This window comes from Oncorhynchus clarkii, chromosome 33, assembly GCF_045791955.1.
Source record: "Oncorhynchus clarkii lewisi isolate Uvic-CL-2024 chromosome 33, UVic_Ocla_1.0, whole genome shotgun sequence".
NCBI classification, from domain to species: Eukaryota; Metazoa; Chordata; class Actinopteri; order Salmoniformes; family Salmonidae; genus Oncorhynchus; species Oncorhynchus clarkii.
The window spans coordinates 19,368,481-19,388,775 of record NC_092179.1 but is presented as its reverse complement, the minus strand read 5'-3'; the positions used below and the strand labels follow the sequence as shown (position 1 = coordinate 19,388,775).

Sequence of the window (20,295 nt, the reverse complement as noted above, 5' to 3'; positions counted from 1 at the left end):
CAAACTTAAACTTGTGCCTTTTTTCAATGTTGAATTGAATGTCATTGAGAAAACAGAAAGGTGTAATAATGTTTTTTTTCTCATTGTTAACATCCTTTCTGAATTTAAAAGTGATCCAAGAAGTCATCTCTAATCTGATTACAATATTTTAGTTGGTAACCTAACTGATGAAAGTTTTTTTAATGTAATCAGATTACATAAAAAACTCTGACAGCAGGAGCCAAGAATATACAGAGGAGTAGACTAGAGTGGCTCAGAGGTTAAGGCTGGTGTCCCAGGTTTATTATAGTTGACTTATTACAGTTGCGTTACACTCAGTGTACAAAACATTAAGAACACCTTTCTTATATTGAATTGCATGTTGACTCCATTGCTTCCCCTCTCAGAACCTAGGCAAATTTCAACAACACTTGAATTCAACACTGGGTGAACAGGGAGTACAGGAGGGTGCTGGATACACACCCCTGGGGGACCCCGTGTAGAGGATCTGTGTTGCCTACCCTCACCACCTGGAGTCGGCCCGCCAGGAAATATAGGACCCAGTTGCACAGAGAGGAGTTCAGACTCTGAGCTTAGTGACATCTTGAAACAAGTGGGGGCGACAGGCTGGGATAGGGAGAGTATGAAAATGTCCATAAAAGAGCCAGCTGGTCTGTGCATGCTCTGAACTAGGCAATATGATATGAGCCTTCGCTAGAATGGCAATGGTTGTTAAGAAAAGCATTGTTAAGAATTGTTCTTGAACATTCAACATAGAAATGCTACCAAAAGTAATTTACAGAAACTCGTTATAAATGATCAAGTCATCCATGATTCACCAAATTACATTTTGAAAGAAGAAGCAAAATGTTTTAAGTGTATGTTTTCTTTATAATAATATACAACAATTGCTTGAAACAATTGAACAGTATGAAACATCAAAGATACCAGGCCTGGTCTTCATTGCAGATTTCTATATAAATGCCTGGATTGCTTTCATTTTGGTGAATCTCTTATACAACGGGTTAAAGTTGTGTAAAGCAACCCCAGATGTCAAATAGTAAATGATGGTTACTTCTCAGAAAGTTTAGAGCTTTTAAGAGGAGTAAACCAAAGCTGTTCGTTGTCTCCATATCTATTTATTAAGGCCATTAAAATGCTAGCCATAAAAATGAGATCCAACAAGAACATCAAGGGGTTAGAAATCCAGGGGACAAAACAAAAGTGTCGATATATGCTGATGACTCAAGTTTTTTCTTAAGTCCGCAATCTGGATTCCTGCCCCTTCTTATTGAAGATCTTGATCACTTTTCTAGCCTCTTTGAACTAAAACCTAATTATGACCGGTGTACCATATTATGTATGGGATCGTTAAAAGACACCGTGTTTACACTACCCTGTAGTTTATGGAGAAATCATCGATTAACACATTGATTAACTCTTTGGTCCTATCACAGTTTATTTACTTACTAATGGCACTGCCTACTCCAGATGAATCGTTTTTTAAATTGTAATATTTCATTTGATTTGGAATGCTAAGCCAGACAAAATTAAACATCCCTATTTATATAATGAATATGAGTTTGTGGGGGCTAAAATGATTACATATTAAAGCTTGAAACCTCTTACTAAAAGCTTCACTCATACATAAGTTATACTAAAACCCAAAATGCTTCTCCAGTAAATGATTAAGAAAGGCTCATCCTTTGTTCTCAAATGGACTTTTTGCCTTCATATAGATGACAACTTCTCATTACCCACCAATTGAAAATGACATTTTGTTTAAAGTATGGCCCTTTCTTAAACAAGCCATACAAAGCTGGTTACAATTTGATCCTCCGGAAAATATTACAACAAATGTTATAGTTAAACTCCAATATACTGATTAATCTAAAAAAAAAAAAAATCTTTATGGAGAAAAAAACGTATTATATTTATTAATGATATTATGAATAGAAACGGAGGGGTTATGTCACATATGCAGCTATCGAAAATATATGGGAATGTCTGCTCAATCAAAATTTACAACCAACTGATTGCAGCATTACCACAATAATGGCAAGTGGAAAATGGAGAAGGTATGGAACTTATTTGCCTGTCAAATATTAAAGATACAAATTGGCTGAGTTTCATTTGAAGATACATTTTTTTTACATCTGCGCCGTACAGGTTGAAAAATAAATGGGAAGAGATTTTCGATGTACAGATTCCATGGCACATGAACTGCTACAGAAAACAACACTTGAGTAAACACTTAGAGTTTTTACATTTAAATTATTATATACAATTCTTGCCACCAACAGAATTCTATATATATGGTGCATACAACATTCTCAGCTCTGTAGATTTTGCTGCGAAGAGACAGAATCACTAGATCATTTATTCTGGTATTGCACCTATGTAGCTTGTTTCTGGTCACAGGTTCAGGTATGGTTAAAAAAATAGCTTATGTTTGGTAATGCATTATTGTTATGTGATTGCTTTATATGAAGGTAACATGTACAGTATGCAAAATGTGTATGTAAAATGTGTATGTAAAATGTGTATGTAAAATGTGTATGTAAAATGTATATGTAAAATATATATGCAAAATGTGTATGCAAAATGTGTATGTAAAATGTGTATGTAAAATGTATATGCAAAATGTGTATGTAAAATGTATATGCAAAATGTGTATGTAAAATAGATATGCAAAATGTGTATGTAAAATGTGTATGTAAAATGTATATGTAAAATGTGTATGTAAAATGTATATGCAAAATGTGTATGTAAAATAGATATGCAAAATGTGTATGTAAAATGTGTATGCAAAATGTGTATGTAAAATGTGTATGTAAAATGTGTATGTAAAATGTATATGTAAAATGTATATGTAAAATGTATATGTAAAATATATATGCAAAATGTGTATGCAAAATGTATATGTAAAATGTGCATGTAAAATGTATATGTAAAATATATATGCAAAATGTGTACGTAAAATGTGTATGTAAAATGTATGAATATGTGGCAGGAAAGCTGTAAAAAAAAACTACAAATATATTTGTCCTCCTGTGGAAGGGTTAATAAAAAATAAAAACATTAGATTGTTGACCTAAGAGGTCAGTTCCACATTACTACTGCTGGTTCAAATCCAATGCAAAGAGAAGATATCCTTAAATAATTGTCTGAAAGTTACCAAATCATTATACGTTTATAGAATAAAACCATTTCAACCACACCAAACCCAGGTTCATTCGATGCATTTGATTTCTATCACCAATTCAGAGTGAAAGTTAAACTCTCTTAAGTCATCTGAGAGTATTCCTGGGCTATATTCAAAGAATCTTAAGTAGATAGTATGCACTTTCAGATCTCCTGGTGGATAACGTTGACGGTATGTTTTGCAGATGTTCAGATCAGCAAATATGGGTTCGATCTCCATTGTCCGGGCAATAAACTTGTGAACTGCTACGAATTTGACTAATGTATCAAGTATACTGGATGAAGACTCAGAAGGTATGTGTTACTTCCTTTCACACTGTGTGTTCCCATTCACTTTCTCTGTTAGTCATTTGATAATGTCTGAATGATTGTCGGGTCATTCCATCTCAAAAAGCACTAGAAAGGATTTTGACACCCACCATCTCAGATTGTTCTGAAATAATTGATGTTGTTATAAAAATATTAGATTAGCCTTCATGCAACATTATTTTGTTGAAATATAATTGGATCGATGAGGAATTAAGCTAGTTGATTGCATCCAAATTGACCATTTAAATAGGGATCACATAATATTCACTAAATATAGTAGCTAACATCCTTTCTAGCAATGAGTTAAACATGAGGAATCCAAACAAATGGTCAAAAAGCCCCCCACGGACCCCCCATTACCCCTACTGCTACCCCAACAACCAGTATACAGTATCAGTTCTCTATGTTTGACAAGTAGTATGACGCTGTGGCTTGTAGTATTGCTTATCCATAATATGTAATGTATTCCCTGTGAATCTGGAGATGTTTTTTTCCCCTCATAAAAAAATGTGTAATTTAAATCACTTGGATTATTTACTGTGAATTTACCAGGTTTTGACCACTAGATGCCACTGTTGCTGCTATACCGCCACACTCTTTTATACATTTTTCTGGCCTCTGTTGATTAAACAGATTACAGCATTTCCTAGATTTAGCTCATTATGAAAATAAATCTAGGTTTTATAAGCACTCAATGTTTATTATTCAATTCACTCAATGCTTCTTACTCTTGTGCTGATGAAGGCATGTTGTCGGAAATGTGAATGTCAGTATTATCTGCTCGCACATCAAAATTCAAATAAGAAGTTGGTAAGTGAACCAAACCAGTATCCGGAAAAAAAGAAGCACTTGAAAAGGTTCGGTATCAACAGGAAATAAAACAATTTATTGATCATTTGTGTATATGAAGTTATATAACAACAGTCAAAAACTCCACAGAATGAATCACTACACAAAGTGAAACAAAACTGTAAAACACCTCATAAAAAAATGAAGGTATACACAGCAATATACAGTATCTGTCAGCTCGCTGTCACCGCGAGCGATATGGCAGGGAAAACAGCCCAAACAGTTGTACAAGATTACAGAGAAAATGTCAACACAGAAAATACTCAAGCAGGCAGTTGATATACACAAAGGCAACTAGGATCTTTCTACAGCATCAGACTCTAATACTTTACACAGCTTCGTCTTGAAAGGTTAGAGTGGCTTTTTGTTGTTGTCATTTTAGAGAATCGTGTATGTTTCTGGTCACACAGTGAGATGTATGGGCTTTTCTTGAATAGAATGTGAGGGGTTTTGCTTCCACGCTTTAGTAGGGGGGACTAGTAAAAGTAGCATTACATTGCTGCTAATGGCTTTTCTTGTGGTGAGTTACACACCTCACAATCTGATCCTGTAATGCTGCCTCTTACTGTGGTGTCCGCCCCTCAAGAGTTTGACGCTTTCCTTTTCCTTTGTTGAAGCATTTTGATTTCCTTCCCCTTTAAATGCAGATTACAGCCTTTCGTTAGTGATTTAGTCGTACCCCTGTGGATCTGCTCATCCCATTAAAATACTGAGCCTACGTTTTATCCTTGTTTTATTTAAACAAGCGTTTTTTTTGTAATTCATGATTTAAGGGATGCACAATAAATATGTTAAATGAAAAAATATATAGATCAAGAGGGAATGTAATTCATTAGAGCACATACTGCTGTGATTAAATGTATGTTCAACGTTTCTGGAATGTATAGTTTATCCGGGGAAGGTCTACCCAAAAGGGTATTTAAATACATATATTAAAACACACACATATCAACATATTTCTGCAACAATGAAAGAAAAGTGGCAACTACGAATCCCACAGTTAATCACCACAAACACACAGTCCATTCTTTACATTCAGAGTTTTCATTTCAAATATAAAAGTATTTTCAACAGGGTTGTAAAACATAACTTAGTAATACAAAATAATCATAATTAGATATAGTATAGTAGATCAGGTTGATACAACGATGGATGACGTTGTCATGACAAGATGTGATACGTTTCAATATGATAAATAAATTACTTTTTGGAAAATTATGAAAATATGTACATATGCACTTTCAGAGGGTGAGGGGTCACTTAAATGTTTTCATGTGTGTGTGTGTGTGTGTGGGTGTCATATTTTGGTATTTCCCATTCCCAATATGTCCTGAAATTTCTGAAGCTGGATCTGTGTGCAAGAAAAAACGAACTAGATAGGAGGGAACCCTTAACAGAAGGATTTTAGATGTCAGGCTCCAACCACCACAGAATCTATATGTGCTGTGTCCTAACCATCTCACTGGAGAGGAACACGTCTGACTTGATAGGAGTCAACTTTAAATATTCATTTTTTTTCTCAGGCAAACACAACCCACACAACACTATGGGATGAACATACAAATATTGCACAGTGCTCAACGAAATGCTGTGTGAATCCAACCACTCTCGCTCTCCCATAAAACGTTCTATAACTCCTGTGTGTAGCCCTGTCAATCAACCAACCAGCCGCTGCACAGTTATAAGAACTGACGATGCCACGCACTATCTCAGCATGTGGAAGGGAAATGGCAGTACAACGTCACTACAGAACAAACTTGTCACTATTGATAAAGTCTACACCTCTAAGCACGCACGGCAGTCACAGTGACACACAAAGCTTTCCTCAGAGACGCCTATGGAATGACAAATAGCTTTTTCATAATAGCGCTATCAACTACACAACGACATTGAAAACATTTAGAAGCTACTCCTGAAGCTAGCATCCAGTATATGCATCGAGGTTCCTCCAAGATAAGAGACTTCACGGATTTCATGGATTCAAACGTCTTACTTATTCCTCTTATTGGACCGTAGTAAAGGACATAAAAACAAATATTATCCCCTATGCAGATCATTAACTTTTGCAGTCATTGTTTATATCCCATTGTTCTCTTGGTGTTGTACTGAGAGCCAACAATAGAAAACTGGCTAACTACGGTTTACTCAACGAAGAGATACAGTTATATGGTTGTTGCTTTCATGTACTGTTCCTTTAATTAAATAACAAGAACCAGTCGGGCTCCTGGACAGAAGCTCCCCTGCGCATTGAGCGTCCTGAAATAAGGCCTGTCAACATAGTGTAAAGAAGTCAACAAGCTATTGCCGGTCAAAGACATACAGTGCAAAACAGTAGCCGTACAGAAAGTAAGATTGGCAGTATAACATGGCTCTATTGCCACTGTGAGAAGGCAACACAAAGCAGAGACTGCTATTTAGGGCACCTTGTGCAGCCAAATACATTGTTCCCGATAAACCAAAGCTACGTCCACTACCTAGTGGGAGTGTGCATGGAGAGAAGGTTACTTACTATACATGTGTCACCTCCCTGAAAATGGCAGTGTTTAGAAACTCACTTTACATCCAGTCAATATAATAATCATATACTGACCCATCAAATCACTCACTTCAGCTTTAATCTAGATTAAATAGATTGAAGGCAAGGGGATGTTATCATAAGAGACAGCCCCATGGTGTTGGTAGATCTCCCCCCATCCCAGCCTTTAGCAAATATTGTTTAAAAAATCATGCAGTTTACAAAAAAAATCAGCTGAATTTATCAAAAAAATGGTCATCTAAAAGTCAATTTTCCATCTTTGGAGACCTTGAGACTCCAATGTCCTGAACATAATCAGTTTCCAACAACAAGGCTATTGAAAGTAAGCAGTTAACAAAATATTGTTCAACAAGCTTAAGGACACAATGGCTACTCCTTGATTCTATTTCATATGGGGTCAGTTTCAGAGGGGGGTTGGCGGAATAGTCGTTTGGGTTTAAGAGGATCGGTCTGTAAAAAAATAAATAATAATTTAACGAAAAGATGGCCTTTAAAATGAGGACCTATTTCACTTAAAAGTAACTGACTGTGTCACAAGGTGATGCCCTGCTTAAGGAAAAGGAAAAAGGCTAACCGGTTTGCATCGATTTGAGAGATCCTCCAGAACATTGTGTTTCAAGCAAAACAAGTAGGTCCTCTGATGGAGAAATGTGTATAAAAAGGTGTATAAGAAACCATTTGCTTGTATACTATCCAGCAGAATATATTTTCCCATGAAACCATAGTAGTCAACGGCCTAGTTTTCTGTGTATTTCAACTTTTCTCTGCAATGGTTCATTAGTAAACATAAAGCCAGACACCGTCCTTTACAATGTGACTATACTTCCATTAGCATCTTACAGGGTGGAATTGCTTTCTTCTTCCTCTGGAATGCAATAAGGTCAATTTTTTTATCCTGTAATATATAATATCGTCTCTCCTATATCTGCATTTACATCATTTAAAATAGAACATCTTATTAAAAACATCCAGATATACATCGATTAGGAAACGGGTAACAACATACCAACATAAATTAGAAATCATTTTTGCCTGCAGACTGATATATACAACTGTGGTACAATAAATGTATTTCAGTCATGCGCTATCTATACAGATCATATTGCTTAAAAGGGGGCATTTGGTTAAGGGGAATCAGGGCGTAGAGATGGACAACATAGTCAGGTCAGGGGCGGGGACTCCCAACCTGACAAATATAAACACAAATCTGAACATCAGGGCCTAGGGTTTTGAAAGAACCATTAACAATTACAAAAGAAGGCGATAAGACAAGTAGTATGGGGTTGGTGGGAAGGATGGGTGTTGGCTGGATTGGTTTGACGGTGGATGGACTCATATATCACTGAGGTATTTACACATACTGGCTAAAGAACATTATGGGAAAGATGCTGAAAGGGCCCTGCCTATTTTTTTGTGGAGAGCTGAGCGTCCACCTCCTCCTCCACCTTCAGCACGTGCCACTGGGCGATGGGTCTCCTGGGGTTGGCCAGCATATCCGACCAGTGGCGCAGCTCCGTCCCCGAGCTGTTGAGGCCCACAAAGACCTTGCCGATGGCATCGTTCTTGCCGATCTTGTCATAGTCCAGAACGGTTACAACAACTTGAACTTTCTGTAAGGGGAAAAGTAGGGAGGAAGACATTGGAAGAAATTATGAGTTTGCGGGATACACACACTGTACACGTAACTAAAGTAATGTAGTGGTAAGATTTAAAGCTCACAGACTATAGTCATGGACGTTTTATGATTTGTGTAGTGCTGAGAAGTTTTCTTGAGCACCCAGTATTCACCCAACGTACCAGAGAATAATAATATTGTCTCAAGTCCCCAGACAGCCTACTTCCTCTATTGAGCACAACGATTGGTTTGACGGTGTGTGTTCGGCTACCTACGTTGGCTAATTTCTCAAATTCCAAAAGCAGTACAGTTAGAATACAAGTGGGTGTAACCTCCACTCTGTCTAATGCGCCTGACTAACAGAGTGGCCTATTTGAGTGAAGAGTGATAAGCTCCCTTGAAGAGCCAGTCCTACGTGCTAATTAGCAGTAGATACCATTTGAAGACTGGGTCTGAATCTTTCCAGAGCCAAACGCACAACAGATTGTAATCTCACTCAGAGGTCAACCTTTCAACCTCAGCATGTGTTTATTCAAAGTGTCTCAGCAATGAGGGGTGATCCGTGTGTCATCTGCTGGAAGGGAATATGAATCAGCACACTAAGATCTCTGATTAAGTTTCGATCCACATGAGAGAGGAGAGAGGAGCTGCTCTACCTGTGTAGATGCCGAGTCACTGTTCTCCCAAAGCATGTAATGAAACGCTGCACCAAGTCTCAGACTGTCAGTTGGGGTCAAGTAGCTTTTAAAGAGATAGTTGACCCCCTCAAATCCCTTTTGAGGTATAACAACGACAGGCACACATGCATTTGGGTTGTTCTATCCCTTTAAAGAGAAGGACCCTCTGTGGAGGCGGGAGTGTACTTAGCAGTATAGGCTTCCTCTACTGTCTCCCCTCTCTCTCTCTCTCTCTCTCTCTCGAATGAGTGTGTATGGAATGTTCCGATTGGCATCCTCACAGGCTAGGAGGGGTTAGGCAGCGAAATGAAACGGAGACACATGGAACCAAACTCGTGGTTTGTGAAGTGCTAAATCAATTTGAGGCAATTACTTTTTTATGCCTGGCGTGTTGACGCCTGCTCACAGATAATTCCCCCTTGGTCCAATTTGCATGCACTTTATCTTCTTTAATTCTCTGGGCCTAGAAGCTTTAAAGTGCTTTCTCATGAAGCCATTTGTCCTCAAAAACTGCGAGCGCCATACTAAACCGTACTCTATATACACATTTCATTGCACTGGATAAAAAAACGTACTGAATTGCACCGTGAAGAAGAGATATTTAAATGTTCAAATGTAATCATACGCCAAAGGCATGTAATCAGGGATGTGTTGAGAATGGCATTACTTCCCACCACTCCCCTGTGCAATTGTCTTGTAAACTTGTGAAATGAAGGCATTTAATGAGAAATCATATGGGGTTTCCAGCCTGAGTTAAGCGTGTGTAAATGGAAACATACATCCCTTTTTATGCACTTTTCTCTCTATGGCTATTCTGACCTTGAACTTGAGCATGAGAACAGCATTCTATTCACACACTTCATTTGGGGTGGAGATCAACGAAATGAAGGTGTGGCAGAGGTGTGTCTACAAATACACTGCATTCTGAACTTGACTAAACTCCCTCATCATTCTACCACCTTGGCGTGCGATGAAACCATGAATAAGGTCGGGCGAACCTGCCAGTACCAAGTGGGAAAAGCATGTACTTTATTTTTTCTGATAGAAATGACAGCCTTCTCCATGCACAGTCATTAACCAATTGATAAGAGCTATTGATAAGAGCTATTGATAAGAGCTAGGTGAATGAGGAAACCATTTGGAGAAGAGGATTGTAAATACATGGACGATTATTTATTTTTCTCCTTATGATCCCTGGAGACGAATGTTATACCAGTCATATGGAAGCAAACTGAAAATCAAATCAATATGATATGTATTGCGGCCCCTTTTCCACAGTGAAGTAGGCTGTAAATAGCTGTGACGTTAATCTGATTTTATTTGTGTGCCCTCATAATTTGCATGGATACAATTTGGAGACCCAAGTTACAGGCTTTCTGTACGGCTGAATTTGCCAATTTGATGTATGTGCTTTAGAATGTTTTACCTCTATACCCAGGCTTTTTGCACATTGATAGCTGTCACTTAGGAGTTAGTTTCCTTAAATTTGCTGCCAACGTTTTGAATGATTCCATTCTATTCCGTTTACTTTTCTTTCCTCTCTCATGTCCGTGTAGTTGTTCCCAAGGGTCGCTAGCATTAGTGGATCATAATAGGCTAACATTGTGCAATAATTTGGGACATGTAGCCTACTTGAATCATTATGGAACTCAGACCACACGTAGCAGTTTAAACCTGGAACCTAGTGCATGGTTCACAATGACTGGACCTTTGTCATACAGTTCCATGACTAGCGAGGATCAGGGTAGATTTCTAGGACTACTGTTCAACCCCTATAGTACACTTATTTCCACCTTCAAATAATTAATGGATTTAACTTGAATGTGTCAACTTTTACAATATGTATTTTTGATTCATCAATATATTCTGTGCGTAAACTCACTCCAAACCTGTTTAATATGATTCATACATACTTTCCTAACGCTATTATTTGCTTAAATAATCTACAAGATCAGAGTATTTTTTTTATCTACCAGTTGGTGCTGAAACTGAGACAAGTATGCATATACAGTTGAAGTCGGACATTTACATACACTTAGGATGGAGTCATTAAAACCCGTTTTTCAACCACTCCACAAATTTCTTGTTAACAAACTATAGTTTTGGCAAGTCGGTTAGGACATATACTTTGTGCATGGCACAAGTCATTTTTCCAACAATTGTTTACAGACAGATTGTATCGCAATTCCAGTGGGTCAGAAGTTTACATACACTAAGTTGACTGCGCCTTTAATCAGCATGGAAAATTCCAGAAAATGTCATGGCTTTAGAAGCTTCTGATAGGCTAATTGACATCATTTGAGTCAATTGGAGGTGTACCTGTGGATGTATTTCACGGCCTACCTTCAAACTCAGTGCCTCTTTGCTTGACATCATTGGAAAATCAAAAGAAATCAGCCTCTGGGAGACCTCTGGGAAAAAAAATGTAGACCTCCACAAGTCTGGTTCATCCTTGGGAGCAATTTCCAAATGCCTGAAGGTACCATAATCATCTGTACAAACAATAGTATGCAAGTATAAACACCATGGGACCACGCAGCCGTCATGCCTCTCCTTCCTGAGAGGTGTTCTGTCTCCTAGAGATGAACGTACTTTGGTGCGAAACGTGCAAATCAATCCAAGAACAACAGCAAAGGACCTTGTGAAGATGCTGGAGGAAACATGTACAAAAGTACTATATCCACAGTAAAACGAGCCCTATATCGACATTACCTGAAAGGCCACTCAGCAAGGAAGAACCCACTACTCAAAAAACGCTATAAAAAAAGCCAGACTACAGTTTGCAACTTCACATGGGGACAAAGATCGTACCTTGGAGAAATGTCCTCTGTTCTGATGAAACAAAAATATAATTGTTGACCATGTTTGGAGGAAAAAGGGGGAGGCTTGCAAGCCAAAGAACACCATCCAAACCGTGAAGCACGGGGGTGGCAGCATCATGTTGTGGGGGAGCTTTGCAGCAGGAGGGACTGGTGCACTTCACAAAATAGATGGCATCATGAGGTGTGAAAATTCTGTGGATTTATTGAAGTAACATCGCAAGACATAAGTCAGGAAGTTAAAGCTTGGTCGCAAATGGGTCTTCCAAATGGACAATGACCCCAAGCATACTTCCAAAGTTGTGGCAAAATGGCTAAAGGACAACAAAGTCAAAGCTATTTTTGTTTCATCAGACAGGACATTTCTCCAAAAAGTACCATATTTGTCCCTAACCGTAATCTGGCTTTTTTTATGGCGGTTTTGGAGCAGTGGCTTCTTCCTTACTGAGGGGCCTTTCAGGTTATGTGAATACAGGACTAGTTTTACTGTAGATATAGTTACTTTTGCACCTGTTTCCTCTTGCATCTTCACAAGGTCCTTTGCTGTTGTTCTGGGATTGATTTGCACTTTTCGCACCAAAGTAACGTTAATCTCTAGGAGACAGAACGCCTCTCCTTCCTGAGCGGTATAATGGCTGTATGGTCCCATGGTGTTTATACTTGCATACTATTGTTTGTACAGATGAACGTGATACCTTCAGGCGTTTGGAAATTTCTCCCAAGGATGAACCAGACTTGTGGAGGTCTACAATTTTTTCTTTGAGGTCTTGGCTGATTTCTTTTGATTTTCCCATGATGTCAAGCAAAGAGGCACTGAGTTTGAAGGTAGGCCTTGAAATACATCCACAGGTACACCTCCAATAGACTAATTGAAATAATTTGAGTCAATCAGAAGCTTCCAAAGCCATAACATCATTTTCTGGAATTCTCCAAGCTTAGAGTTTAAAGGCACAGTCAACTTTGTGTATGTAAACTTCTGACCCACTGGAATTGTGATACAATGAATTATAAGTGAAATAATCTGTCTGTAAACAATTCTTGGGAAAATTACTTGTGTCATGCACAAAGTAGATGTCCTAACCAACTTGCCAAAACTATAGTATGTTAACAAGAAAAAACTAGTTTTAATGACTCCAATCTAAGTGTATGTAAACTTCCGACTTCAACTGTAGATGGCTTTCTTTCATTGTTCCCTATATTCTGAACCCGTTCCTTCGATGTATTTTAGTCTGTCGATAAAATAACAATTAAAGGTACACTAATGCATTACACACCTGCATTAAGTATGAATACTAACTACTGAGAAGCGCATAGGAAAGGCATACATTTACTAAGCCTGAATCGGGCCCATGATGAATAGAGCCTGAGACTGATTATCCTGTACAGGCTAAGGACCACACATTCACATTATAATTTCAAGCCACCAAATCACTCTTAGTAGCCACAAGCTTTGAACACAATCTCCTTGTCATTTGTCTCGGTGTTGGCTCAACGTCTTATTTGAAGTATTCTTAAAAAAAAACTTGACTTAGTGGTTTATGACTGAGATCAATTAGATCTAGTCTTAATGCTTCAACAACATGGAGAACTCCCAAGATGCACATGGGGATGTACAACACCATTACCTGGATTTGCTCGAATGGCACTTCAAAGCTGAAGGACTCGTTGTAGTAGGGGTTGAGGGTGTTCTTCTTGATTGTCGTCTTCTTCTTCTTCAGCCTCTTCCCGTTCTGCATCAGGTGGATCTTCACGTAGGGATCTGAGGAAAGAAGAGAGGGCCAGGTTAGACCCTACTGCATCAGGTGGATCTTCACGTAGGGATCTGAGGAAAGAAGAGAGGCCCAGGTTAGACCCCACTGCATCAGGTGGATCTTCACGTAGGGATCTGAGGAAAGAAGAGAGGCCCAGGTTAGACCCTACTGCATCAGGTGGATCTTCACGTAGGGATCTGAGGAAAGAAGAGAGGCCCAGGTTAGACCCTACTGCATCAGGTGGATCTTCACGTAGGGATCTGAGGAAAGAAGAGAGGCCCAGGTTAGACCCTACTGCATCAGGTGGATCTTCACGTAGGGATCTGAGGAAGGAAGAGAGGGCCAGGTTAGAACCTTACTGCATCAGGTGGATCTTCACGTAGGGATCTGAGAAAAGAAGAGAGGGCCAGGTTAGAACCCACTGCATCAGGTGGATCTTCACGTAGGGATCTGAGGAAAGAAGAGAGGGCCAGGTTAGAACCCACTGCATCAGGTGGATCTACACGTGGGGATATGAGGAAAGAAGAGAGGCCCAGGTTAAGAACCTACCGCCACAAGGCATATACACCCTCCCTTTCTAGTGTATATACACTCATATGTTTTAGTCACACCTTGTCTGTCACTTTATTTGGATATATCAACACGGAGATGAATCACACAATCTGATAACATTCACTGTACTTACGAACCCATTTCAAATCATATGCAAGAGAAACAGATTTGCGCCCAATTTCTATGAATAGAATTTCGCTGCTTTTTGAAGTGGCTCATGTTTTCGCCACTTTCACTGGAGGGCCTCATTTCTGTTCTCCAGTAATGACGACTGAAGCCTCTCCAGAGTGGGCCTGCTGTGGCCGGCCCTGTGGCCCCCCTCTCTCTGGTAATCAGGTCAAGAGGACCAGTAAAAGATGCAGACTCACCCATCAGCCTTCCTTCTTTATCATTGGCAATCAAGACGTTGGACTAGCATGGCTAGCAACCCTGATTTTTTTTTACTCCTATCGGAATGGTAATGACAAGCAGGAAGTAGAGGGGGGAGAGGAAGGAGTGGAGTGGCACCCTGTTTGAGACAAGACACTTGAGTTTTGGAGAACTAATGAGCCTTGCTAATGGACTGCCATTGAAACCAATTCGAGCTAGATAGTGGACACAGACTTATCTCAATGAATACAGGTCACGCCATTTATCTTTCAAGACGAGACAGTGTTTGTTGGTTCTAGGATCAACAAACACAAATAAATAGGATAGGATATGGCATGGTAATTAGGCTAAATGACCAACAACATTAATGGAAAGGATGGCAGTTACAATTGAGCACCAGCATGGTAATGCACCAATGAAGCAAGGCATCAGTATCAATCCTCAAAATGCTCTCTTGTTCTAAAATACTGCTTGTTCTCATAATCTACATGTATCTGTGGCTCCCAGATGCCTTTATTATGATGTCCTTGATGCTCATGGAGTAGGGCTGGAAAATACAGTTTTGACTGTGGAACTCCTAGCAATGGCAAACATTTGTTATCCAACTTCAGAGGGCAAGGACGATATCTAGGCAGTTGTCCAACTGAATGTATTCAACTGAAGTGTGTCTTCTGCTGAATCAGAGAGGTGAGGGGGGCTGATTTGATCAACATCCACAGTGCCCAGGGAACAGTGGGTTAACAGCCTTGCGCAGGGCTAGAACGACAGATTTTTTACCTTGTCAGCTCAGGGATTTGATCTAGCAACCCTCTGGTTGCAGGCCCAACGCTCAACCCACTAGGCTAAGTTACCTGTGAATGTTCATACTTGATTTGCCTTGTCAGGTACAGGTGTCTAAAACAATATTTTCTGTCCTAAAGCATTCTGTCCTAAAGAAAAATGTATCAACCCCTACAAGAATGTAGATTCATTATAATAATTTACATTTCCTGTTGCTGCAGGCATATTTTCCTGCTGTAGATAACTGTCTCAAATGAAGACCCTACATCTGTAAGAGCTGATTGGTCACTGGCTGGTTCATCCCATAGCTGTGTGGACAGTGTACACTGAGACAGAGAAAAAGAAAGGAAAGAAAGGCAATGGACAGAGGGAAAGAGAGAAAAAGAAAGGACATTGACAAAGAGTGACAGCGAGAGAAAGACAGAGAGAACTGAGTGAACGAAGAGAGAGTGAGTGGACAGAATGAAGAGAACAGCTAGAACAAAAAGAGAGAGAGAGAGAGAGAAAGAGAATGCAGCCTCGAGAGCGGGTGTCCATTGTGACGTTTATTACTCTCCTGTGGTGCGGTGAGGGCTGTGCGATGATAAAAGAGACAGTGGAGGAGAGGTGTGTGTTAGTGAATAGGCCCAGCAGTATCTAAATGGGAATCTTCTCCAGTGTCGGACTGTGAGCATCACACGGCCGTATCACCACTTTCTATCAGACTCTTCCATCAACAACCCCTTTATTGTTTCTTTCTCTTTCTTTTTTGTTGTGTGCAGGGAATTCTCTTCAGCTCAGTTCCTTCTTTATAGGTTCTACTAATGTCCCTGTAGGAAACTAAAGATGTGTCATGAGAGAGCCGATTACAAACAATCAATTCTTCAGATTTGCTGCTTTTCTAATAGGTAATGATTGGAGGTTAACAGAGGGAAGTTTGTGGATGAACTCTGGTCCCCAAGGTCTCTGTGGAGGTTAGGCTCAATCCCATTGGTTGGAACTGTCGCAGCAGACCGATAACAGAGGCTGCTACATATCCAGATCTTGTAACTCACACAGGCATTCACACACACACACACACACACACACACACACACACACACACACACACACACACACACACACACACACACACACACACACAGTTCCGTTTGAATGGTATTTCTTCACCCCTGATCACGATCATCATTGGGAACAGTCTTGGACCTGTGCCGAAATCTTTTATCTCTGTATAAAAAAAGACCTCACATTCACAACGGTATAAATACATTCCAACTCCTTCCCATTCCAACCCTGTGTCAGGCTGCCTCTGCCTCATCTTGACCATCCACTCAGGCCTGGGTCTGGGCCTGAATGACCAGCACTGGATAAATGAATCCCGCTATCCCCAGAGGCTGAGGCTGAATATACACAGCAACAACATCCAGGCAGGGTTATCACAGATAACCTATCCCTCCACCGTTAGAAAAACACCTGTGGTGTCCTGTGGCTTTCAGCCCTATTCTACCCAGAGTCGTCTTGTCTCGCCGCCAGCATTATTGGGTTTTGGCGGGCGACGCACCCCAACTCATATCCGGCTCATTTCGGCGTCTCGTCCCAGACAGCTCTAATCTCTGCTCATTTTGTGGATGAGTGGCCGTGGCAGCTGATGTGAGGCGCATGTCGCAAAGAGAGAGAGAGAGAGAGAGAGAGAGAGAGAGAGAGAGAGAGAGAGAGAGAGAGAGAGAGAGAGAGAGAGAGAGAGAGAGAGAGAGAGAGAGAGAGAGAGAGAGAGAGAGAGAGAGAGAGAGAGAGAGAGAGAGAGACAGAGAGAGAGAGCGAGAGAGAGATAGAGAGAGAGAGAGAGAGAGAGAGAGAGAGAGAGAGAGCCGTCACCGTTCCTTGTGTCTGTCTACACTTTAGTATATGGACACTTTAGCATGCGTGACAGTCACTCATCTGGATCACTGGCAATGGGCCGGGTTATAATGAAAATATGCTGTGCCCATTTATGAAGAGTCCCCCTCCCTTCCAAGTGAACAGGAAGCAGCAGGAGTTTGTAGAAGTGACTAACGGGGAGGACATGAGCGTTGTCGGCTGAAGGTGTTTGTGGAGGAGCAGCAGCCATAACAGGACCGTTTCTATCCCAGCTGGCTCTGTGTCAAACAGATGACAGAGGGCCTTTTAACACGACAGTGTGTACATCCAAAACAAACACATTATATTCATTCCCTACCGTTACGAGCCTATTTCAGCGTTACTGTGTGTTCACCCGTCGAATTCAACAGAATCTCTAAGATCCAGGCTTTAAGCTTGTCGATAACTAGCCATTGCTGTATATTTAGGATTATAGGCCTAAGTGAAAGAGAATAGCTAATAATGCCAATCATAACTAGTCTACTGTGCGTATGAAGACCAAACGGTAAAAACAGCACGTTGGCTGCTTACTCGAGTGTTCTGTGTGTTGGCTTGCGGGGGCTGTGTACGAGATGTTGAACGAACGTCAACACAAGCAGGTTAAATATAGCTCAGCTGTCATCTTAGTTTCCCTCCCATCGTTCTGCATGGGCCATGGAGGAGGGGCTCGCAGGGCCCCACTGTCATCTCGGTTTTACACACTTGGATTTGACATGAATCATTCACACGCAACTAAGCTACGGTGCACACACACCACAGACACACACAGAGCACGGAAAAACCAACACATGCCGCACACACACACACACACACACACACACACACACACACACACACACACACACACACACACACACACACACTTCCAAACTTCTGCATTTCCCAAATCACCACCAAATTTGTTTTCCATTCGTTCATCATTATACTTGCACCTGGCCTCATTGCTTTCCACACCTTAGCAGTGTAAATGACTGGAGTGGGGCTGCGAACCTGGATCTCCCTTAAACAGCCGGGCAGTATGCATGAGAAACAAAATAAATAATATGGTCTCCAGACGAGAGGCTTGAAGGAATGCTGTGTGGTGAGGTGAGGGAGCACTGGCTGAGGGCAGTGAAGGTTCATTAATACTACAGGACTGGTTGATGTGATAACCTCCTCACTGAGGAGGTCCATTACCCTGTTATGAACAGCCTCACTATCCCCTGTGACTGACAGAGAGAGAGAGAGAGAGAGAGAGAGAGAGAGAGAGAGAGACAGAGACAGAGACAGAGACAGAGACAGAGACAGAGACAGAGACAGAGACAGAGACAGAGACAGAGACAGAGACAGACAGACAGACAGACAGACAGACAGACAGACAGACAGACAGACAGAGACAGAGACAGAGACAGAGACAGAGACAGAGACAGAGACAGAGACAGAGACAGAGACAGAGACAGACAGACAGACAGACAGACAGACAGACAGACAGACAGACAGACAGACAGACAGAGACTCTCACTATCTCCTGTGACTGACAGAGAGCGAGGGGGATAGAGAGAGAGAGAGAGAGAGATAGAGAGAGAGAGGTAGAGAGAGACATAGACAGAGAGGTAGAGAGAGACAGAGAGAAAGACAGAGAGAGAGACAGAGAGGTAGGGAGAGAGACAGAGACAGAGAGGTAGAGAGAGAGGTAGAGACAGAGAGGTAGAGAGAGACAGAGACAGAGAGGTAGAGAGAGAGACAGAGAGAGAGAGAGAGAGAGAGAGACAGAGAGAGTGAGACAGAGAAAGAGAGAGAGACAGAGAGACAGAGAGGTAGAGAGAGAGACAGAGACAGAGCGGTGGAGAGGTAGAGAGAGAGAGAGAGAGAGAGAGAGAGAGAGAGAGAGACAGAGACAGGGAGGCAGAGAGAGAGACAGAGAGAGAGACAGAGAGGTAGAGAGAGAGACAGAGACAGAGAGGTAGAGAGAGACAGAGAGGTAGAGAGAGACAGAGAGAGGTAGAGAGAGACAGAGAGAGACAGAGAGAGGTAGAGAGATAGAGAGGTAGAGAGAGACAGAGGTAGAGAGAGAGAGAGAGAGAGAGACAGAGAGAGAGAGAGAGAGAGAGGTAGAGAGAGACAGAGAGAGACAGAGAGAGGTAGAGAGATAGAGAGGTAGAGAGAGACAGAGGTAGAGAGAGAGAGAGAGAGAGAGAGAGACAGAGAGAGAGAGAGAGAGAGAGAGAGAGAGAGAGAGAGAGAGAGAGAGAGAGAGGTAGAGAGAGACAGGCTCTCTCCTGTGGTGAGTCATACCAATGAGAGTTGTTCCATTGTCACAATATATACTGTACTTATTATAGGGACTCACCTTGAGTCTATAATACAGGTTACCTGTACATCTTCAGCAAAGATTATGAGAAAGACACAAGTATCTTGCCTGCGATGCATTGTATGGTATATACTGTATTATAAGAGTCCCTCCAGGGATATAGTTCTGTTACGATAAAGAAGGAGGTTGCTAACAAAAAATAAACCTTCCACTGTGATTCAGGAGTGGCTCAGCTGAGAACTTCTATCAATGATTAGATTAGGTGCTCTTTTAAAACGGTTTGAAACAAGTTTTGCTGAACAGCATGATACAGCGACTCTGGCTGTTACGGTTATTTGGGGCAATCAGAAGAATTATGAATAATTATACATATTTGAATGAAAATAGCGGTGTCTCGTTTGCTGAGCAGTAATTAGGCTCGATAAACAGGACAGCAGTGGAGAAAAGGACCAATCCCAGACCATCAATTACTTGTCCTCCTTCTCTAGTTCTGGCTGTGTCACGACGTGAGATAGTCACTAATTGTTGTTATTATATACACGCGTGTTATTTCATCTATCTGCCAGGCTTTGACGTCTATTCTCCTGGCAAAAAGACACTTCTGGAGAAGTTGACTCTTCAAACAACGGGCTAACTGAGATATACTACTCTGCGATATCTTGTTAGAAAAACTAAATTGGAACAAAATTT

At 40.8% G+C, this 20,295-nt stretch overlaps 1 protein-coding gene across 3 annotated transcripts in view; it reads right to left on the bottom strand.

The window, feature by feature from the left end:
- Positions 1 to 7,743: 7,743 nt before the first annotated feature.
- LOC139393190 (synaptotagmin-1-like) overlaps positions 7,744 to 20,295 on the bottom strand; it is a 232,308-nt gene continuing 219,756 nt past the window's right edge. For all 3 annotated transcript variants that reach the window (XM_071141620.1, XM_071141623.1, XM_071141621.1), the window contains 2 exons: positions 13,614 to 13,747; positions 7,744 to 8,487 (listed from right to left, as the gene is read on the bottom strand). In XM_071141620.1, coding sequence (XP_070997721.1) covers positions 8,281 to 8,487; positions 13,614 to 13,747 — 341 coding nt within the window. In that variant the 3' untranslated portion in view covers positions 7,744 to 8,280. The remainder of the gene's footprint in view (positions 8,488 to 13,613; positions 13,748 to 20,295) is intronic.